Genomic DNA, 23479 nt, shown 5'->3' on the forward strand with positions numbered 1-23479 from the left:
AAGTCTAGGTCATGAATCTCTATCAAAAAAAGTATTGGTCCTAACCGATCCCTGGGGAACACCACTATATATTCTGTCCTGCAGTCCGAGAAACAGCCGTTCACCACTACTCTCTGTTTCCTGTCAATCAGTCAACTTCGTATCCATACTGCCACTGTTCCTTTTATTCCATAGGTTTCAACTCTGCTGATTAGCCTGTTATGTGGCACTTTATTAAGTGCCTTTTGGAAGTCCAGGTACAGCACATCAACTGCATTACCCTCATCAATCCTGTCTGCGATCTCATCAAAGAAAACAATCAAATTAGTTAAACATGATTTGCCCTTAACAAATCTGTGCTGGCTTTCCTTAATTAATCCACATTTGTCCAAGTGACTATTAATTTTGTTCCGGATTATCGTTTCTAAAAGCTTTCCCATCAGCGAGGTTAAACTGATTGGTCTGTAGTTGCTGGGTTTATCCTTCCACACTTTTTTGAACAAGGGTGTAACATTGCAATTCTCCAGTCCTCTGGCAACACACCTGTATCCAAGGAAGACTGGAAGATTTTGGCCAGTTCCTCTGTAATTTCCACCCTTACTTTTCCTCGGTATCCCTGAATGCATCTAATCCAGTCCTGGTGGCTTATCAACTTTAAGTACAGCCACCCTTTCCTCTTCATCAATACCTCCTCTTCATCAATTTTTAGCCCATCCAATATCTCAACTACCTCTTCTTTCACCATAATTTAGGCAGTATCTTCTTCATTGTAAAGACAGATGCAAAGTCTCATTTAGTACCTCAGCCAAGCCCTCTGCCTCCATGCATAGATCCCCTTTTGATCCCTAATCAGCCCCAGTCCTCCTTTTACCATCCTTTTACTATTTATATGCCTACAGAAGTCTTGTGGATTCCCTTTTATGTTGGCTGCCAGTCTCTTCTCATACCCTTTTTGCTTCTCTTATTTCTCTTTTCATTTCCCCTCTAAACGTTTTATATTTAGCCTCATTCTCACTTGCATTATCAATCTGATACTGTTATGCTTTTTCTGCTTCACATTTCTCTTTCATCATCCAGGGAGCTCTGCATTTGTTTCTCCTATCTTTCCCCATCGTGGGAATGTACTTCAACTGTACCTGAACAATTTCTTCTTTTAAAGGCAGCCCATTGTACAATTACGGTTTTGCCTGCCAATCCTTGATTCCAATTTACCTGGGCCAGATCTGTTCTCACCCCATTGAAATTGGCCCTCCCTCAATTGAATATTTTTACTCTGGATTACTCCTTGTTCTTTTCCATAGCTAATATAACCCTTATGATACTATGATCACTGTCTGCTAAATGTTCCCGTACTGACACTTGATCAAAAGCAAAAAATAAAATGTCATTGATATGCCTATATTATATGGTATTTGTACATGGCTTGCTTTTTTTAACATAGTTACAGATCTGAGAAATGTCCTTGGAGAAATATTTTAGCATAAAGCTGTTTAATCAGACTCATTAAAATCAGTCAATACAAAAGCAAAATACCGTAGATGTTGGAAATCTGAAATAAAAACAGATAATACTGTAAATACTCAGCAGATTAGAAAGCATCTGTAGAGAGAGAAACAGAGTCAACAGGCAGAATTTTCTCAGGTCTTTGGAGGCAGGTCTGGGGGCGAGCAAGGTGTGGGAGTGTGGAAGTCCCAGAAATAGACACCAGATCCTGCACTTTCCGGCTTTCCCCGGCGTGGGATTGAAGGTGAGCAGGGAATCATCTTGGATCTGTCGGGTAAGTAATTAAGAGATTAAAAGGTTGAGGTTGTTAAGGAGGCAATTAAGAGCTGTTTTAACCCGGATTTCCCAGCCAAGTGATCTGTGTACTGACCTGTCAGTAACTCGCCAGAGTAATCGAGGCGAGTGCACAGCGGGAACACCTACTTCAGCGAAACTGACAAACTGGGAAAGCTTTGATCACTTACACGAAAGAACTCCAGCCATGGCCATTGAGAGTCTACTGGTCAAAGCACTTCTCTCAGAGTGCTTTCACTGCTCGACTGGTGATTGCCAATTTCTTAGAAGGCACTTCAGCTATCTAGCACTTTACTCACCTTCAGCTGCACTTCCCTGCTGCCAGCCTTCAACATTTGCAGCTCCACCTTCCAAGCTTGCTGAGGGTCAAGAGCAGAGGCCACACCACCAACAACCTCTCCAGCAGCAGCAGGAGCATTACCAGCAGCAGTACCAGCTGTCTTCTCCTCAGCCAAATGCCCTTCAACAGGGCAGATGGGATAGACAGCGAGATCCCACTGGAAGGCGAGACCCCCAGCTGTGAGGTCCCTGGAAAGAATGGAATGAGTGGAGCTGCAAAGTGTGTTGACCTGAGGTGTGCTGTGCAGGAGAATGCTGAGAAAGTCAGACCATGGGGCTTGTCATCTGAAAGTGTTACTCCATCATGATCAATGGATGTTTTTGCAAATGGAAAGTGGTTTCCAGTGGCGTTCCACAGGGTTCACTGTTGGGTCCCTTGCTGTTTGTGGTATATATTAATTATTTGAACTTAAATGTGGGAGGCATGGTTGGAAAATTTGCTGATGACACAAATATTGGCCATGTAGTTGATAGTGAAGAGGATAGCTATAGACTCCAGAATGATATCAATGGTTTGGTTCAGTTGGCGGAGAAGTGGCAAATGGAATTCAATCCGGAGAAGTGTGACGTAATGCATTTGGGGAGGGCAAACAAAGCAAGGAAATACACCATAAAAGGGATGATATTGAGAGGGATAGAAGAAATGAGAGACCTTGGCGTGCATGTCCACAGGTCCCTGAAGGTGGCAGGACAGATATATAGAGTGGTGAAGAAGGCATATGGAATGCTTTCCTTTATTGGCCGAGGTATAGAATACAAAACCAGTGATGAAATGCTGCAGCTGTCTAAAACATTGGTTAGGCCACAGCTGGAGTATTGAGTACAGTTCTGGTCATCACATTACAAGAAGTACATAATTGCTCTGGAGAGAGTACAGAGGAGATTTACAAGAATGTTGCCAGGGCTTGAAAGATGCAACTGTGAAGAAAGATTGGATTGACTAGGGTTCTTTTCCTTAGAACAGAGGAGGCTGAGGGGTGATTTATTTGAGGCGTACAAAATTATGAGAGGCCTAGATAGAGTAGAAATGAGGGAACTGTTTCCCCTAGCAGAGAGGTCAATTACCGGGGGCACAGATTTAAGGTGAGTGGCAGAAGGATTAGAGAGGACATGAGGACCAACCTTTTCACCCAGAGGGTGGTGGGTCTCTGGAATTCACTGCCTGGATCAGTGGTGGAGGCAGAAACCCTGAACTCTTTTAAAAGGTACCTGGACATATGCCTGAAGTGCTGTAACCTGCAAAGCTACAGACCAGGTGCTGGAAGGTGGGATTAGATTGGGTGGCTAATTTATTTGGTCGGTGCAGGCACGATGGGTTGAATGGCTTCCTTCTGTGCCGTAACTTTTCTACGATTCTATGATTCATTCACTGTCATGTCATCCTGAGGTCCTGGATCCTCTTGGTGCACTGACTCCACGTTGGAGGGAGCACACTCCTGTTGCTGACTTCCTCGGGCATTTCCCTCCATGCCTGCTTGGTTGGACAGGTGCCCTCTTATTCCTGTCATTGGGAGAGTTGGATTCCAGACTGGAAAATGGTTCCAGCAAGGACTAAGGTGAAAAGATTGTGCCCAATGTTTTAGGTCAATGACCTTTTGCCAGAATTGGAAAAACTTAAGAGATATACCAGATGTTAAGCAAGTACAGAGGCAGAGAAAGAGAGGAGGGGAGGAAAGAAAAAATGGGATGGTTTGTGATACGGTGGAAGGCAGGAGAGATTAAATGACAAAAGGAATGATGGTGCAAGGCAAAAGGAAATCATTTAGATGTTTTTCACTGGTATTTCAATTCTCCCCCACCATTTAGTTGACATTATGATTGCAGACACTAATTTCCTCAAAGTCTGCAATTTTAGTTAGGCTGAAGGGTTGATTTGTGACATCACAGCAACTATCAGAATGTTTCTTGTCTCCTGATGCCAACATAGCCACTTGTTATCTCAATCTCACACAGTGGTAATTTTAATATGACTACAGATCCTCTTTGGTCCATTGCATCTTTATCTGTGATTCTTGTCAGACCTGCTGCTCCATATCTCTCTGAACTTTCATACTTTCATTCATGATCTCTGAGGCTGTGAAACATTGACCAAGCTGGGTTTCAATAATTTTCTCTGTTTTTCTTGTGCTCCAGTAAGAGAAGGAAAGTGAATATTATTAGGAAGCAGGATTATTCCAGCACCCACTCAGTAAGTGAAAGCATCCTTAGAACTATCTAATCAACTAAGGACTTAACAGCTTTTGTCTTTATTTTCCTATGGGACATGTCTAGTGACAACTCCTATTGTGACAAACTGGAAATCAGGAGTAAGCCTGCTGCAGAATATAAACAGCATTACTCACCTAGATCTTTAATGTTCATCTGAACAGAGCTAATCTTTGTTTCATAGAATGATTGGGCCACGTTGATATCTTCAGTTATGGAGTCAACCTTTCTGAACACTGTAATAATGCAAGATTCAGTTACTAGTCCAACAGTCACACACAAAATGAAGAACTCAGTATTTAATTGGTTAATAATGCTCAGTGATCAGTTGTGTTTATGGTTGAATTATAATGGTTTAAACAAAAAGATATTCCAGTCCCCTTCTCAGTAGGTGAAGGAACCATGAGGGGTAGTGCTGAGGCACACCAGTCAAGATGGTCCAAAGCTGAATTAAGTTATCTCAGCCATACAGACAGTGATCACAATTTCCCCAGACTGGGAAAGGGAACAGATCAGCTTATGTACTGATATTAGAGATCTGTACAGAGTAATAAACTGAATGAAGTTCCTTTTTCTGGTTATTATATGGCTCAATAATAGTTAAATGGACCTGCATCTCTAGCATAGTCAACAATATTTAAAATAGGAACAAGTAACTGTGCCCAAAGATTACAGACCTATTTCAAAATTCAGATCCTCATTACTTCATGGCACATTAGAAGGGTTATGTTGTTATGTTATGTGACCTTGTTAATTGTGCCAAATGGGAGTTAATTTTTTTTATTCGTTCATGGGATGTGAGCAAGGCCAGTATTTATTGCCCATCTCTAATTGCTGTAAAGAAGATGGTGGTGAGCCGCCTTCTTTAACTGCTACAGTACATGTGGGGTAGATACACCCACAGTGCAGTTAGGGAGGGAGTTCCAGGATTTTGATCCAGCGACAGTGAAGGAACTGCGATATAGTTCCAGGTCAGAGTGTTGTGGAAGGGAATTAACAAAATATCTGGCTTCTATTTGCCACTGTAAATGGTGTGACTTTACAAATTCCACTCTTCAGAATCTCAACTTCACACATGCACAATTTACAAATGTTTTCCCCAAAACTTCTCCCATCAACTGAGAACTGATGAAAGCAGGACTGCTCTTGGTTCAGGGTAGCATGGAGATGATCAAGCTCAGGCTACCAGTGTAAGTTTTTCTTTTTAGCAACTTTCACCTTTCTGGCACAACTGCTCCATGCTGTAAATGGGTGTTGTAGTTTTAGAATTCTATTTTTTCACTTTGACTTTTGTCCATCTCCTCCTGCATGGATCCAGATTGCTATGATGAGGGGATTTCATTATCTGATAATCCCTCCAATTATGAATGATGTATGGGAACAAAAGAATTTGGAATGCAAGAAAAATTATATTAAACTTGTATAGAACTTCTGCTAGACCACAATTGGACTACTGTGAACAGCTCTTTTCTCCACATTATAAAAAGGTAGAGAGGCACTCGAGAAGGTGCAAAAAAAGATTTACTAGAAAGATACCAAAACTGAGAGGTTATACCTATCAGAAAAGTTATATCTATCTAGAAAGGAGAAGACTGAAGGATGATCTGATAGACGTCTTCAAGATTATGAAAGAGTTTGATAGGATAGATGTAGAGAAATTTCCACTTGGGGGCAAGACCATAACAAAGGGCCATAAATATAAGGTAGTCACTAATAAATCCAATGGAGATTTCAGAAGAAACTTTTTTAACCCGGAGAGTGGTTAGAATGAGGAATTTGCTACCACAGGGAGTAGTTGAGGCAACTAGCATAGACACATTCAAGGGGGAGCTAGTTAAGCACATGAGGGGAAAAATAAATAGGATATGTTGATGGGGTTAAAAGAGGGGTGGAAGGAGGTTCATGTGGAGTATAAATACCATCTGTTAGGGTGAATGACTGGTTTCTGTGCTGCAAATATTTTGTTACTGAATATAAAATAACAGAACTACCTTACCTACAGACGCCAGCACAGCAACAGCTATGATGAGACAACTGAAGAATATGTACAGCACTTTCACAGCCAGACTCAATGACCACGCAGTTTGGCATCTGCAACAGGCGGGCCTTGAAGTCCTCTCTGCTTCATTTGAAAACAAAATTATGTCTGCAAGTTAAGGTGAAAAAGATTTCTATGTATTAAAATTACATCATTGTATTTATTATATGCACGATTTGTAAAAATTTGCATAAAATTGTCTACTGATTAAAACTTGAATGACCAATTATACTTCTGTTGCAAGTTGGAGAATCTTTATCTGCAAAAGTGATTTTCCAATCTCTTGTTTTGATGGAGAAGAAGCAGAGGTTTTTAATGACACAGCTGAAGAATGGATTATGTTCCATCCAGTGTTAGCATCAAGGATTCTCAAGTCAGTGTGAAGAGTCTTAGGTGAAATACATTTGCACAGTCCCAGCCCACAACTGCTGGCACAGAACAAAACTACTCCAGGTCACGTATAATATAAATTATAAATTGCACAGCCCAGCTAATCTTTCCAAACAAAGTGGTAGATTTTGAGGCAGAAATAGGGCACAGTACCATAAAAATGGTGGAAATGACTTATCATCCCATCCTGACGTTGCTGCCACAATATTCGGTTGGGTTTACCACTTGGCAGCTGGAGAACCCAACTGTATCAGGCAGTAGGCTCATTTAAAAGGCAATCAGGGCCCTATGCTGTACATATGTGCACAAATTAGCTTTGAATGTATTTAAAATGTACTTAATTGGCTGTACAATGCTTGGGGTCATCCTGAAATCATGAGAGGCACTATATAAATGCACATTCATTTTTTATTATGATATATGAACATATTGAAGTTGTTAAAACATAATAAAACAGTAGTGTTAGAATTATGCAAAGATGGCAGAAATGTGCATTGACTTAATGTTTTCTATTGCACCAACTTGAAATATTTTGAATTTAACAAGCCCATTTAGTATATAATGGTGATATTTAAGGAAGTTCTGCAAGGCAATTTTGGCTTCATAGGTATACATATTCTGACAAACATTTATATTTGCTAATATCAGAAATACTTATCCAACATTGCAGATAATGTGGGAATTCCACTAACCATCTATCTAACTGCAAAAAAGACCATAGAAAGAACATAGATGTGTGTTTACATAATGCACCAATTACTATCCCTGGAAGTATTACAAGTGCACTTCTTTTAACTCACTAGGCTGTATTTTCCCAGGGCCTGTGGAATTCCAACATTGAGACTAGATGAGGGTCTGAAGCCCTCACTTGCTGGCAGCGAGACTGGCTCAGAAATCTTCTGGGTGGTGGCCTCCTAATTGACCACCTCTGCGCTGGCTGTCCTGGTGGGTTCCCAACACTGCAGGCCCAATCAGCAGGCTGGCAACTATGGAGCCTCAGCAGCCCCAGCAGGAGAAGTGGGCACTGCTGAGGCAGGTCAGAGACCTGGCCAACACAAAAGTGCTGCACTGAAGACTCCCGAAGCTGGTAAAGACATCAGAATGGAGGGGAAACCCCTCCGCAGGATCGGACGCGACAATGATTGTGGCCTTTCACCCACACAGCTACATCACTGGGGCATGGAGCCTCTGGCTCTGCTGGTCCCCTGGCCTGCCACAGGGAGGCCACCTCCAATGAACTGGCGGCCTCCCCACGCGGTGGTGGTGGGTGGCTCTGCCAGTGAGTAAGTTCCAGTGATGCCACAAAATTGCCCCGAAATGGGGCCTTAACCATGCTAATTGGCTACCCACCTGTGTAGAGCGGGCAACCGATCCTGTTACCAGCCTGCCCCTGGGAAATTCCGCTAGAGGCTGGAATGTGTCCAAGAGCCATCTTGATGTGGCTTCCCTATATTTTCCCCATTCCCCCATCTCCAACCCCCATCTCTACAGGGCCAGGAAAATCCAGCCCAGCATCATTTTTAAACTTTTCAGCAGTATTTACTTTTATTTGCCTGTTTCCTTTGCACTTTTTCTTTATTGACACATCTAACATGGACCAAATATACACATAGCTCAGGTGATTGCACCATAACCTTTGTATAACATGTCAGTACTGGCCCATCTCCAGTTCACTCTGGCTATTTTTCCCTTCAAGAAGCTCGTAAAGATTTGCTCATTGCACTTCCTTTTCTAAAGAAAAGAACTTACATTTATACTGCACTCTCGTGTTCTGAGGATGTCCCAAAGTATTTCACAGCAATGAAGTACAGTCACTGTTATAATGTGGGGAAGCATTGCAGCCAATTTGCACATGGAAGGTCCACAATCAGCAACGAGATTATGCACTCAAGTTGTTGAGTAGGGCTTAAACCTACAACCTCCAGTCTTCGAAGTTTCCACAGTGGGATGTGAGGGGCTGCAGTGAGATGAACTCTCCCAAGGACAGGAGGAAGAGGGCAACTTCTCCAACCAAACAGGGGTGGAGGGAAGTGGCCGAGGAAGTCAGCAGCAGAGGTGTGCTCCCTCCAACCTGGAGACAGTGCATCATGAGGATCCCAGACCTCAGGTGAGCATGACAGGTGAGCGGCATAACACTTTCAGATGCCAAGCCCCACAATCTGACTTGTCCAGCATTTTCCTGCACAGCACTCCTTAGAACAATACACCTTGCAGCTCTACTCATTCCTTTCTCTCCAGGCATCTCACATCCCCATCTGAGCAGCCAACACTCACACATACCCGCAGCCTATTGCTCTCTCGCACCCATGCCTCACAGCCACCCTTCACAAATGAGGTCCTTCCCTTCTATCCATACAAGCCATTATGAACACTCACACCTCTCTGCTTTCTCTCTGTGCAGAAGAAAGAACACATCTTTGCGAGAGACAGAGACCCGGGGAAGGGGGGGGGCCTTCCAGTGACAGGCACCTTGTCAGCCATTGTTCACCTGCTCCACTGGGAAGCAGGTCTTGTTCCAGGAGGCTGCAGATATCTCCAGCAACCTGCCATGAAAGCCCCTGCCTCCTGAGGCACTGGTGCTCAGACATGTCTAGGGAGCTGATCCTCTGCCGGTAGACCCTGTGTTGGTGGTCTTGCCTCCTTCCAGCTGGATCTCGGTGTCCATCCCTGTGGAGGGGCATGGAGCTGAGGAGAAGACAGCTGGTGTTGCTGCTGGTGTTGCTCCTGCTGCTGCTGGAGCAGTTGGCGGTGGTGTGGCCTCTGTTCTTGACCCTCAGCAGAGGTGGAAAGTTGAGCTGCAGAAGCTGCTCCCATGCTGTGTTGAAAGCTGGCAACAGGGAAGGGCAGCTGAGGGTGAGCGAAGTGCTAGACAGAGTGAAGTACCTTCTGAGAAGTTGGCAATCACCTGTCAAGCAGTGAAAGCATTGTCTGAGAGAAGTGCTTGAAACAACAGTCTCTCAATGGCCATGGCTGGAGCACTTCAGTGTAACTGATCAAAAGTATCTGTCTTCCAGCTTGTCAGGTTCACTGAAGAAGCTCTCCCTGCTGTGCACTGACAGGTTGGGAAACAGGTGCCTTGGCTATTAAATCCAGAATCGAGGATTAAAACAGTACTTAATGATCTGTTTCATTAATTTAATTACGTACCCGACAGCTACATGGTGGTTCCCCATTGCTTTCAATCCAGTCTTGGTGAAGATCGGAAGAGGGCAGGATGAAGTCGGGATCCCAACCCGATGTCACTCTTAGGGGATTTAACTCCTCACACGCACCCAAACCCACCTCCCCTTGTCTTGAAAATTCCACCCCACTTTTCTATTACTTAAATGTACATTTGTCACCTTGCTTTTCTCACAAACAACATCTACAACAAATACATACTCAGTCTAAATGCTCAAGTGCTAATTTACACAATGGACAGAGGTTTACATGGACTTCAGGGACGGGGACGGAGGCAATGGGGGACATTAAATCGGGACAGGAGATGTTGGACAGGAAGTTCAACGTTGTGACATCCCACCCCAATTTCATGGCTGGCGGCAAACATGAAGGGCAGAGAGCAGACATCGACACGAAGGGCAGATAATTAAGGTAGTTAAGAGGCCTATTGAGAGTGATTTTATTCTTAGTTTTAAATTTTATTAACGGTGCTCAGGAATCATAGGACTTTAGAGCCTCACCTGGTTGAGGGAGATGACATGGAGGCGGGAGCTCATTGCTGGCAGCAAGAGGAGGCCAATGAGAGAGGCAGCATCGACTGCCAGGCAGGGTGGAGAATTGAGGGCATCAGGCATTGAGGAGTGGGGGTAAAGGTACCAACATTGGTGTCATACGGGGGGGACAACGGGCAAGTGCCACCTCGTCAGAGATGAAAATTTGAAGGGAACCAGGGGGAGGGCTGTTGGCATTAAAGGCCTTGAACTTGGGGAGAGGCCACCATCATCTAGGCTTTGGGGACCACATTGATGAGGATGTGCAGCAGAGCAGGATGGAGGTCCAGGCATCAGCAGCGGCACCACAACGACCTGTGAGCCTACAGGATGGTCAACAAAGGCCTCCAAATGGTGGAGAGGGGTGCAAAGGGGAAAGTCAACAGCCTGCCCCACACAGAAGAAGCTGCCCTCAAGAAAGGGTCTTCTGCTCACGACTGAACTACTTGCAGACGTCCAAAAGGCAGTGCCAATGAAGACTCCGCCTCTCCAAGGAGGTAGTCACTGACCTATGCGCTATGATGCAGGACGTGCTGTGCCCCAGAGGACTTGGTGGAAAGTCAATGTAGTGACGCTGAAGATCACTGTGGCACTGAATTTCTATGCCTTTGGATCATTCCAGGAATCCACTGGGGACATGTGTGGGATCTCACAGTCAGCAGCACATCGGTGCCCCTTTCAGGAGGTTGGAGATGATGTGCGCTTCCATACAGATCCCAGCTCTCAAGCTGAGCGGGCTATTGTGTTCGGGCCATCGCTGGATTCCCCCAGGTGCAGGCAGTTATGGACTACACGGGTGTTGCCATTAGGGCACCTGCACACCAGCCAATGGCCTTCATCAACAAGAAAGGCTTCCACTCCCTCAATGTACAACATGTCTGCGACCACTGTAAATGGATCTTGTAGGTCTGTGCCCATTTCCTGGGAAGTTGCCATGATGCTTATATTTTGAGGCAGTGCCAGGTGCCAGAGATTTTCCGGCCTCCTGCGTACCTTCAGGGATGGATCCTTGGAGACAAGGGCTACCCATTGAGGACATGGCTACTGACAGAGGAACCCCTGCAGACGCAGAGGAGAGTTACAACACTTGACACGGGACAACGTGAGTGACCATTGAGTAGGCCATTGGTCTACTCAAGTTGAGATTCAGGTGACTAGATCAGTCCAGTGGAGCCCTTCAGTACGCCCTGGTGAGGGTCTCATGTATCGTGGTGGTCAGCTGTGCACTGCACAACCGATCGCTACAGAGCAGGGAAGTGTTGAACAATGAGCAAAGCAAAGAGTGTGCTGCCTCTTTGGCTGAGGATGCAGAGGATGAAGCTGGCCAAGCCACGCCAGATGAAGAACCCCAGGAACAACGGGAGAGACGCCATGAGATACGTGCAAGAGAGGCTCACAATGCCCTTACAATTCGCGTTTCCTTTGATGCTTACTGCCAGCTATAGATTGAGCAATAAAGACTTATCTTTAGGCAGTCCTATTGTCACCTTCCTTCCTTCAGGAAGCATTCGATCAGCGCTCAGGTGCACTGAACTCAACTGGCAAGGCTTCAAACTTGACCCCTCACCTCAAGCCCCTTGACAGTCCTTTAAGTATGGCGCCAGCACCTACCGCCGTGTCAGCTGACACCGACATCTTTGCCTCCGCACCTCCACCGTCTATCGTACTGGACAGCCCCCGTGCCTCATTCACCTTAATTGGCCGGCCGCCGCTTGATTGTGTGCAGCCGGCTGCTCATGGTCCTGACAGAAGCCACACCTGCTTCCGGACCCACGTCAGGACCTGCAGCTTCAACATAAAATCCAGCCCAATATGTCTCCTCATGTGCATGCTCCCCAGTGGCAGGATTCCAGACACATGGAAGATTCATTTACTCCATAATGGAGCAACTTGCTGCTGTTAGCAACAATCACTGCTTAAAAGACCTGGTGTTTAGGCTCTGGGCCTTAGGTTTAAATCTGGCCTAGGCTGATAGGATGACATATAATTAGCTACTTCCTATCACTGATTGCACTGGAACAGCCCGAAAAGGAAGGAAAGATGGATTGGTGAATTACACTGGGGCAGGAAATTTTAACTTTTCTTTCTAAAGGCAGTGCATATGTTTTTTCCTTATATTTTCATGCAGACATTGGGCGATTACTTTAAAGAGAAAGTATTCCCCTTTAAAGCTTCCTTCTGTAATGAGTAGTGAACTAAACATCAATTTTGTCAAAAAAAACACACACAGCCATAAGATTATAAAAAGCAGCTGTTTTCAATCATGTTAAAATGAACCCAGGCATTGAAGTATTCCTGACTATAGTAATTAGTTTTCTGCAAAGAGCAACTTAACTCTGAAGAGCTGATATTAACGGCAGAATAACACAACCTTGCAATGAACGTCAATTTTGTTTTTAATGCAGCCACCATATTTTAAATGGTTTGTGTGAGGCAGGGTTGTCTGGAAAATAAATTTTGTAGCTTGGCAAGAACTACTATAGCTTTCACCCATTTCAGGTGCTGGGGTTTTGTCGACACTGGCTATCTCAGCCAGTTTACTGTTGTTGTTGGAACTAGGGACTGACTACTGTAAGTTATGTCTTCCATGGTCTCATGAGTCAGTAAGAGCTCTTTGAAAACTGTTCTAAAAAAAACACCAGCTTTCATCATAATTTCATAAGGCTTATGTCTGGGTTAACCATTTCCCTGCCAGAATTGGCAGACGTTTCCATTACTTTTAATGTGAACTGACACACGGAGCTGGATTTTCCCACGAACTTCGGGACCCCAACGTCAGGACCAAATGGGGAGCAGCGAGACTGGTGGCACAATCTTCCAGAAAGTGGCCTCCTATTTGGACTCCCGGTGGTACAGGCCCAGTAGGCCAGCAGCTCTGGAGCCTCAACAACCCCACTGAGAGAGGTGGGTGCTGCAGAGGCGGATGGGGGATCGCGAGTGAGGGCGCCTCAACATGGAGTTGGCCAACACAGAAGGGCTGCAATGAAGACTCTCAAAGCTGCTCGGGACATTGGGATAGATGTCACAATGCCCATCATAGGGGCATTGATCCTCTGGCTCTGAAGACCCCCTGGCCTGCTACCTAGAAGCCGCCTCAAATGAGCTGGCGGCCTCCACACACAGGTGCAGTGGGGGGGGGGTGGGGTGGGGGGCAGGCCGTTCCTCCAGTGAGAAAGTTACAGTGATGCCAACCCCTGTGAAATTCCTCCAAAGGCGGGAATGCATTGGGGAGCTGTCCCAATGTGCTTCAGCCCTATTTTCCTGCCCACCGCCACCCTCTAACCCCCTCTCTGCCTCCAAACTGGCCACCATGTGACCGGGAAAATCCAACCCCCAGTTTCAGAGTTATTGTAGATGAGCAATGTGTGGTGATAGGGTGTATGATAAGAAAGTTTGTTTTAGGGAATTGAGGCAAATAAAATTGCTTACATGAAATCTGAAGTGTAAATAATTATTATTACAAACTCATAAGGAAGACAAAACAGTTTTCAGAAAAATGATATTTATGGATGTGTGGTGGAAGTAGAACGACAGGGTCTAGTAGAAACTTCAGCACCAGGGATATGTCTCAGTGTTACGTAACTGGGTTCTGAGCTGGTTTTGATTTTTGAAGCTCTTAAATGTAACTGCTCCAAAACTGCATTTGCAGCTGTATCATGCAAGCCCTAGAAATGGCTTTGCACGATGAGCTCACAATTCTGGGGAGGGCAAATTCCGTCCCCGAGGCCATAATTTGGCCAAGGACCCGGATCTGCCATATTTCCACTCCACATAAGAACCGCCACAAATTACAGTCAATGTAGGGCAGAAGGTTTTAGACTAGTTAACTCCACAGCGAGCTTTGGGACATGGATGGTGGCATGGCTAAGCTTCTATGGGTACTGTGCCCAGTTTGCCACCTGGCAAATTCAATGGGATTTATACTGAGAGGAGATGTAGGCCCTAGGAATACTGTAAAGAAAGGTAATTAATCACAGGGGGATCAATTACCTTTAAAATCCCGCCCCATGGCTTCTTGAGGAGCCACCGAAAAGTAATGCTGCACCATATTTCTCACGCTGTTCCTGGGCTTTGGGTCCTCCTGTCAGAGTGGCAAGCTCCAACTTCCAACATCTCATGAGGCAGTCGCCTCCATTGCACCTATACAGGTGCTGGCTGCCCACACCATGGCCAGGATTTTGTGTGACCCTCTGATGCAGGGTCGGAGGTGGGGGGGGGGGGGGGGTGGGGGGGACATGGTGTATCGTGACAGGTGGTGGTGGGACAGAGGGCCCGTCGCGTCCCCGCTACCAAGCGATCTTCCCGGGGGCGGGATAGGCCGACGGAAGCCTTCCTCCCTGAGGCCTATAGAGGCCCTTAAGTGGCTTATTAATGGCCAATTAAGGGCCTCGCGATCACTGCTGAGATCTTACCTTGTAACACAAGATGACCTCCCTGTGGGCTTGTGGGGTGGGGGGGGCCTCCTTCATGGGCAATTTGAAGCCCATGGAGGACCCCCACCAGGAACGACTTTACTCCCGTGACCCCCCCTCCCCCTGGACTGCATGACCAAGCCCCCACCTCACCTCGCCAGGACCTTCCGGACTGGCCCCAGCAACCCCGCCTCACCTACTTCTGGTCCAAGGTTCCACTGCTGGGCCTGGGTCCGAGGCCTCTGTAGTACCAGCAGTAGCCACCTCTCCCGGTGGAGCTGTCTATATTGCTGAGCTGCCGGCCCTCTGATTGGCCGGCAGCTCCTGAGAGAGGGATCCCCATCTTTAAAGGGACGGGGGACCCGGCTCCTGAAAATTTAATTTAAAATGATCAGAGGATCGCTCTGGGGGTGCACGAAAAGGCAGAGGTGGGGCTCCCCCCGCCCTTTCAGCCCAGCACTGGGAGCCCACCTCCAGTACAAAATCCAGCCCCATGTATATTAATGACTCTGTCCCCGTGGTTTGGGACAGGGTCACTGGTTGGGCAAAGCAACAGATGGACGCCAAACCCAACTGCACTTCCAGCCCCTTAAAAGGGTGAGCTGAAATTCTGATGTTTTAATTTGGTCCTACTCATAAACTAACCTTAAATATGGTATTACAATATAATTCTCTGAAATAAGTGGCAATAATATATATGTACATATATAATTAAAAAACAAATTTTTACAGACCACTTTGTTCACATCTGAAGGAATGCATCTCCTCTTCTTCTCCAGAGAAGTTGTTCTCTAAAATGCAAACATATCTATTTAATTATGGAACAAAAATAAAATATTGCAGCTGCTGGAAATCTGAAATCAAACACAGAAAATGTAGAGCGAAATGGAATTAACATTTCAAGTCAATGATCTTTCATTAGAATTCTGAGCTTTTATTTTATTTCTGTTTTTATTTTAGACTTCCAGCATCCACAGTATTTTGCTTTTGTAGAGATGTAACAGGTTTAAAGCAAGTCCTGGGGCAGGGTAAGGAGGGAAGTGGGAGAACAAAAGGGAAGGTCTGTGATAGTGCAGAAGGCAGGAGAGATTAAATGAGAAAAGTAATGATGATGCAAGGCAAAAAGGGATGATAATGGTACAAGTAAAGAAACAGAGGATGTGTCCAGAGAAGCTGTAGATGGGAAAAGCAGATTCATTACCATCAGCTGCCGTCCGAAAACAAAACACATACAATAAAAGGGGCAAGATGTTATAATCTGATATTGTCTCTTGGACCATTTAATTATCATTGAATTGCTTTTGACTGATACAAAAGCAAAATACTGTGGATGCTGGAAATCTGAAATAAAAACAGAAAATGCTGGAAATACTCAGCAGGTCAGGGAGCCTCTGTGGAACGAAAAACAGAGTTAATGTTTCAGGTCTGTGGCCTTACATCAAAACTGGGAAAAGTTAGAAATGTAATAGGGTTAGAGCAGGTGAAAGGGAGGAGGGTGGGAAAAAGAACAAAAGGGAAGGTCTGTGATAAGATGCAGAGCAGCAGAGATTAAAATACAAAAAGTTTCCTGGTGCAAGGCCAAAGGGAGTGGTAATGGAACAAGTAAAGAAAGAAATGTCTGATGAGGTGTGAATGGCAGGATAGCAGCCTCCCAGACACAAAGTAAAGGAATTGAGAGAAACGAGAGAAAAAACAAAGCAGCAAAGCACAAAAAATGAGGGCAGAGGTTATGAACTAAATTGTTGAACTCAATGTTGAGTCCAGAAGGCTGTAAAGTCCCCAGTTGAAAGATGAGGTGCTGTTCTTCAAGCTTGCATTGACCTTCACTGGAACACTGTAGCAAACCAAGGACAGAAAGGTCAGAGTGGGAGCAAGGTAGAGAATTGAAATGACAAGTGACAGGAAGCTTGGGGTCATGCTTGCGGACTGAATGGACATTTTCGGCAAAATAGTCACCCAGTTTGCATTTAGTCTCCCCAGGGTAGAGGAGACCACATTGTGAGCAGCAAATACAGTATACTAAATTGAAAGAAGTACAAGTAAATTGGTGTTACTCCTGGAACGAGTGTTTGGAGCCATGGATGGTGAGAAAGGAGGCGATAAAAGGGCAGGGTGTTGCATGGGGAGGTGCCATGGGAAAGGAATGGGGTGATGGGGGTAATTGAGGAGTGGAGCAGGGTGTCATGGAGGGAACAGTCCCTTCGGAATACTGAAAGGGGAGGGGAGGGGAAGATGTGTTTGGTGGTGGCATCACGCTGGAGGTGGAGGAAATGGCAGAGTTTGATCATTTGAATACGAAGGCTGGTGAGATGGAAGGTGAGGGCAAGGGGAACCCTATCATGGTTCTGGGAGGGAGGGGAAGGAGTGAAAGCAGAAGTGCAGGAAATGGGTTGGACATGGTCGAGAGTCTTGTCAACCACGGTGGGGAATCCTTGGTTCAGGAGAAAGGAAGACGTATCAGAAGTGTTAGTATGGAAGGTTGCATTGCCTGAGCAAATGCGACGAAGACAGAGAAACTGTGAGAATGGAATAGAGTCCTTACAGGAAGTGGAGTGTTAGGAATGTAGTCAAGGTGGGAGTCAGAGGCTCATATGGAGACAAAGAAGTCAAGAAAGGGAAGGGAAGTGTTGGAGATGGACCGTGTGAAGGTGAGAGAAGGGTGGAAATTGGAAGTAAAGTCAATGAAATTTTCCAATTCAGGGCGAGAGCAGGAAACGGCAACAATACATTCATCAACGTACCGAAAAAAAGGTGAGGAAGGGGTCCTGAGTAGGACTGGAACAAAGAATGTTCCACATATCTCACAAAAAGACAGGCATAACTAGGAACCATGCGGGTACCCATAACAACACCTTTTATTTGGAGGTAGTGAGTGGGGTTGAAGGAGAAGTTGTTCAATATGAGAATAAGTTCAGCCAGGTGGAGGAGAGTGCTGGTGGACGGGGACTGGCTGGGCCTCTGTTCAAGGAAGAAGCAGAAAGCCCTCAGACTACCCTGGTGGGGCATGGAGATGTAGAGGGATTGGATGTCCATGGTGAAATGTCTTTGACTGATACCTGATGACTGTATCTGAGGCCAAAACTAAAATAGTGTATATATAAATCCCACAAGATGTCCGGATATCTTTTTTTTTTATCATCACCAGATTTCAGACCTGAACACGTTGATAAGCCTGGTCTCAGAATGAGAAGTAAAAAAGAAATACTTGCATTTATATCACACCTTTATGACCAAAGACATCCCAAAACACTTTACAGCCAATAAAGTACTTTTGAAGTGTAGTCACTGTTGTTATGTAGGAAACACAGAAGTCAATTTGTACACAGCAAGCTCCCACAAACAGAAATGTGATAATCAGCTTTTACGATGTTGATTGAGGGATAAATATTGGCCAGGATACTGGGGATAACTCTTGAAATAGTGCCATAGGACTTTTTTACATCCACCTGAGAGGGCAGAAGGTTTAACATCTCATCTGTTAACGTTGACAGTGCAACAATCCCACAGTATTACACTGGGGTGGCCTTTATTTTTATAAATGACTAGATTGGGGCTTGAACCCACAACCATCTGACTCAAGAAGGCAACTAACTGAGCCACAGCTGATACATGTAAGGAGTAAGAACTCATTTCTGGAAAAATGCGCAGTAGGTCTGGGCCTTAGGCAGCAACGGCAATAACTTCCCACTCTCCCCACCCTTACCCAACTCCTCTGCCAATGCACCATACCCACCTCTGGGTAAAACCACCACAATGTTCACCATTATGTAAGAAAACACAATCGTCATTTTGTGAATAGCAAGATTCCTTAAACAGTCGTAAGATGAATAAACCACTAATCAGTTCTTGATGATACTGGTTGAGGGAAGAATGTTTGCCACAAGATCAGGAGAACTTTCTACTCTTGTTCAGATAGTGCAAAAGGACCTGTTACATCCACCTGAACCATTGGTACAGGCAAAGGAGCCTTGGTTCAATATCCCACCCTAAGTGTGACTAAAATATTAATTGCCCCAGTTATTGAGGTTACACATTCCCCAAATAACTTCATATTACATTATTTCATAACACCAAAAAGGTGATTTTTGTAAGGCTCTACAACTGGTGCAAAGCCTCATAACAGTGATTGGGTCAGAGAGTCAGGCTTCAGTATTATAGAACCATCTCTGACCCACAAGGTATCAGATCTGTCCATAATTACCTCTGAAAAGTCACATATGGAAAAAATCCTTCAAGCAAACTATCTGTAGAAATCTCTTGTTAGGAGAGACTCTTTTAACACCCCCTCTTGCCATTTTTTGATAGGAAACAAGAAAAAGTTGCCATCTTATAAGAAATCTCTGACTGAGCTTTGCCTTCAATGTTTCTACTTCCCTCAATCACAATCCTTCTGGTCTTCCTCTACTTCACTGACACTATCAAGATCAATGTCTCTCTGACTTTACTTGACATGTTCCTGCTAAGCTCCAAATATACACGTGCTTTCTAGTACTTCCATCTTCACCATGTTGAAATGAAGACATTGAACTCTAACCCTTTCGGACTGATTCTCATCTGGATCTTCTGATTGGTGGAATGCAATGGTCCTAATCCACCTGTATTTTTGGGGTTCCAGTCATTTAAATGGCCCAGATGCTCCTCCTGTACAGATCTGCCCCTGGCAAGACCTACTATCTGGGTGTGGAAGACAGTTGTCTACCACTGCAGTAGCACCAGTGACCCCAGTGGTAAGAGCCTATTGGCTGCTGCCTAAAAACAGCAGTTTGACGGCCTCCAGCTGATTTCTGCCCAGACATCCCTGTAAAGAAGAAAAGGGACTGACATGCAAGGACTGCTGCCTGTCCTTCTCTGATTATTTGAATCACATAGGGGCTGGACACAGATCAAAATGGGAGACTGGCTGGCAAAGGAACAGGAAAATACAATGGAAGGGCCAGGATTGCACCCCGACACCTTATCTGAGTAATTGTCCCTTGTTCAATTTGTTCAAACTGTCCCAGTTGAATCCTCCTCATATAACGGGTGTATGTTGACCATGTTAATGCACTTAGAGGCATTAAAGTAGAAATTCCAGTACTAACTATAACATTAATTTTTCACACTTTCATTGCTGCTTCAGAAAATATTTCCTGTATGAGGCTGTTGAGCAACATAATAATGGAATTTTTGTATGTAATGGTTCAACTTTGCAAACTGATGATAATCAATATTCAAAAATCTTGAGCTCTATTCCCTGCCTCACATTTTGCATGTGATGCATTTAAAAGCCACATTTAAATTTGCTGTAGTAGCAATGGCTGCAAATAGTTTTGTTTCACTGACAGAAGAGCACCATATCGGAATGCCGTGGAAGAATTTTGTTTCCATTCGGGAGATCACAGGATTTAATGGGCTACACGTATATCATTTGGTACGGGAGGACCAGAAAGCAAAGTAGAAAGTAGTATGTGAAAAAGAGAGCCATAGAAGGTGTGTGTCCATGTCTCATTCTGAGCTACCTGGGATTCGCAGAGGAGCAATGCTTCGTGAGTTTACAGCTTAGCAGGAACGCAATGGCAGATACATGCCATCCTTTAAGAAAACATGCAGACACAGCCGACATACAACAGCACTATCAGTGCCAATGAAAATTACAATGGCACTGAACTTTTCTTCATTCCAGGCAACTGCTGGAGCTAGCCAGTTTACTGTACATCAATGCATCACTGAGGTCACAAATGTTTAATTTTATCATCGAAATACATGCATCCAATTCAGAGTCATACATACCACAATGCTACCTTCCCAAAAGTGCATGGAATCACTGAGGGTGCCTATGCTGCCCCTGTGTACAATGCCATTCCATGCAAAAACAGAACTGGATTTTACCCTATCAACACATAACTGGTATGCAACCATCAACATGCAGAATAATACACGTCCATTCCCATTTTTCTGGGTGTTCACACAACATTTTACTTTTAAGACAGAAGACCAACAGAAGTAAACAGATGTCCCGCTGGGCTGAACATGACTGCGAGCTGTACCCCTGTGAGTTGTACATCTCTAGTCTGCGCTCCATGCTCTCCCACAACTTCCTGTCATGGATGCATTAGATGAAGAACCCTTATCACTGGAGCTCAAGAATGCCGTAGATCACCTAGCGAAAAGAAGGACACCCAGGCAAGGATGGAATCCCAGCCGAACTACTCAAGCACAGAAAGTTCCATCTATTGCCACACCTTTATGATCTTCACCTTTTCAGCTGGAAAGTAGGCACTGTTCCACAGGAGATGCAGGATACCAAAATCATCACACTATACAAAAACAAAGGCGACAGAGGAGACTGCAACAACTACATCTCACTCCTTAGCGTTACAGGGAAGGCCTTTGGTAGGGTCATACTTAAAAGACTCCATTTACTTGGAAACTGAGTGTACCAAGAAGCACAGTTCGGTTTCCAGGCCAGAAGATCATCTACAGTGATATAATGTCATGATTGTATGTGTGGGCTTGAGTGTTAGAGAATATGTGGTACTTAGAAAGGAAACCGAAAGTAGCTTTGTGCTTTGGGGAAATCACCTGACCTGGGGGTTGTTGTAAGGTCAGATAAGCTTATGCTGCTGTAGTGAGAACAGTGAACAGAAGAATAGAGTGAAGAATAGAGTGAAACAGGGTTGTGTCCTAGCCCCCACTCTGTTTGGTACCTTCTTCTCCATGGTCCTGACCTTTGCCTTCCCTGCAGATATGGAAGGAGTCTACTTGCACACGAGGTCAGACAGCAAGCTCTACAATCTATCAAGGCTGAAAGCAAAGACAAAAACACATCACATCCTGATCAGAAAACTCCTCTATGCTGATGATTCTCCACTAGTCACACACGGAAACTCAGCTACAGAGACTCATGGACTGTCTCTCCTGTGACTTGTTCTCCTTGACTATAAGCTTCAAGAAAACTGTGGTCATGGGAAAAGGTGTTGAATCTCTGCCCCGAACACTTTAAATAACACCCCACTGGAAGTGGTTAGCAGATTCTGCTACCTTGGGTTCACAGTGAAAGACAATCTCTCCCTTGATGCAGAGCTTGATACACGCATAGGGAAAGCAGCTACCACCTTTGGTCAACTTGCGAAATGTGCATGGGATAACACCAAGCTGCCTTAGGACCAAGCTGATGGTTTATAAGGCCTGTGTTCTCAGCACCTTGCTGTATGGCTCTGAAACATGGGTGACTTACAGATACCGGTAAAAGAAGCTCAATAATTTCCATCATTGCTGTCTGCGGCGCATTATGGGTATATCCTGGCAGGGGAAAATCACAAATTGGCAGTCTTCTCAAAGGCAGTGCTCCCAAGTGTGTTGGCACTAATCAAACAGAGGCAACTTCAGTGGATCAGACATGTCCGTAGGATGGAAGATGGTCATATACCCAAGGACCTTCTGTCTGGTGAGGTAGCTGGGGCCAGACTACCAGTGGAGTGCCCAAAGCTCCGCTTCAAGGATGCTTGCAAGCATGACATGAAGGTGCTAAATGTCGACTATCGCACTTGGGAGTCACTAGCTGGCGAAAGAGGAAAATGGCAACACATCCTGTGGACTGGTGTGCGCTACCACATTGACCAGTTGCTACAGCAGCTTCAGGTGCCAACATCAAAAACAACAACTCACAGCGTCACTTAGCACCTTCACTTGCAGCACTTGTGGAAGAACAGCCTCTCAAGGATTGGCCTTCGCAGCCATCAACAAAGGTGCACCAAGAGAAGACACCCCACCTAAATGGATTGTTTGCTGCATGTCCATCATCTTTCATAGATGGAAGGATGCCAACTCAACCGGTATGTCTCCATTTTTGAAGGAAGAAGAGTTTTGGAAGGTTCCTGCATATAGATCCTGGATACCCACTGCAACTACTGCCAATAAAGTCTTTGTGCCACCCATTGTATCCATTGGAGTTTAGAAGAATGAGAGGTGATCTCATTGAAACATATAAGATTCTGAGAGCACTTGACAGGTCGATGCTGAAAGGATATTTCCCCTTGTGGAAGAGACGAGAACTAAAGGACACAGTTTATAAATAAGTGGTCTCCCATTTAAGACAGAGATGAGAATTTGTTTTCTCTCAGAGGGTTGTTAGTCTGTGGAATTCTCTTCTCCAGAGTGCAGTGGAGACAGGGTCATTGAATATTTTTAAAGCTGAGTTAGACAAATTTTTGATTGACATGGGAGTCAAAGGTTATAGTGGGTAGACAAGAAAGTAGATTTGAGGCCACAATCTGACCAAGCATGATCTAACCAAATGGCAGAGCAGGCTCAAGGGGCTGAATGATCTACTCCTGCTCCTAATTCGTATGTATGTATGTTTGTATATCCACAAGCATATTGTGTCTTCAGAACTCACGCTAGCACCAAAACTTTCATTCAGCAGATAACTGGGAATATGTAGGTGGATCAGGTGGAGCAGGGTAAGAACGTCATAACAACCCCACTGATCCAACAGACTCTTTCAAATGAAGCCTTCCGCTAAATCCCACATATGATCATTAAAACAAGGCATGATCAAAGGAGTGGCCATACCTTTAGAATAACCTTCATCTTCCTCCACTGTCCTATAATCTTACAGCCACTTAGAT

General features: G+C 44.9%; 1 protein-coding gene across 3 annotated transcripts in view; it reads right to left on the reverse strand.

Moving 5' to 3' along the window:
* scara3 (scavenger receptor class A, member 3) overlaps window positions 1-23479 on the reverse strand; it is a 53999-nt gene that overhangs the window by 17514 nt on the left and 13006 nt on the right. For 2 of the 3 annotated variants that reach the window (XM_068018583.1, XM_068018574.1), the window contains exons 3-5: window positions 15605-15661; window positions 6317-6466; window positions 4458-4556 (exon numbers count right to left, since the gene is read on the reverse strand). In XM_068018583.1, the coding sequence (XP_067874684.1) occupies window positions 4458-4556; window positions 6317-6466; window positions 15605-15661 (306 nt within the window). The remainder of the gene's footprint in view (window positions 1-4457; window positions 4557-6316; window positions 6467-15604; window positions 15662-23479) is intronic. The other variant, XM_068018589.1, reaches the window with a different exon arrangement.

The sequence above is a fragment of the Heterodontus francisci genome, chromosome 3, assembly GCF_036365525.1.
Source record: "Heterodontus francisci isolate sHetFra1 chromosome 3, sHetFra1.hap1, whole genome shotgun sequence".
Taxonomy (NCBI): Eukaryota; Metazoa; Chordata; class Chondrichthyes; order Heterodontiformes; family Heterodontidae; genus Heterodontus; species Heterodontus francisci.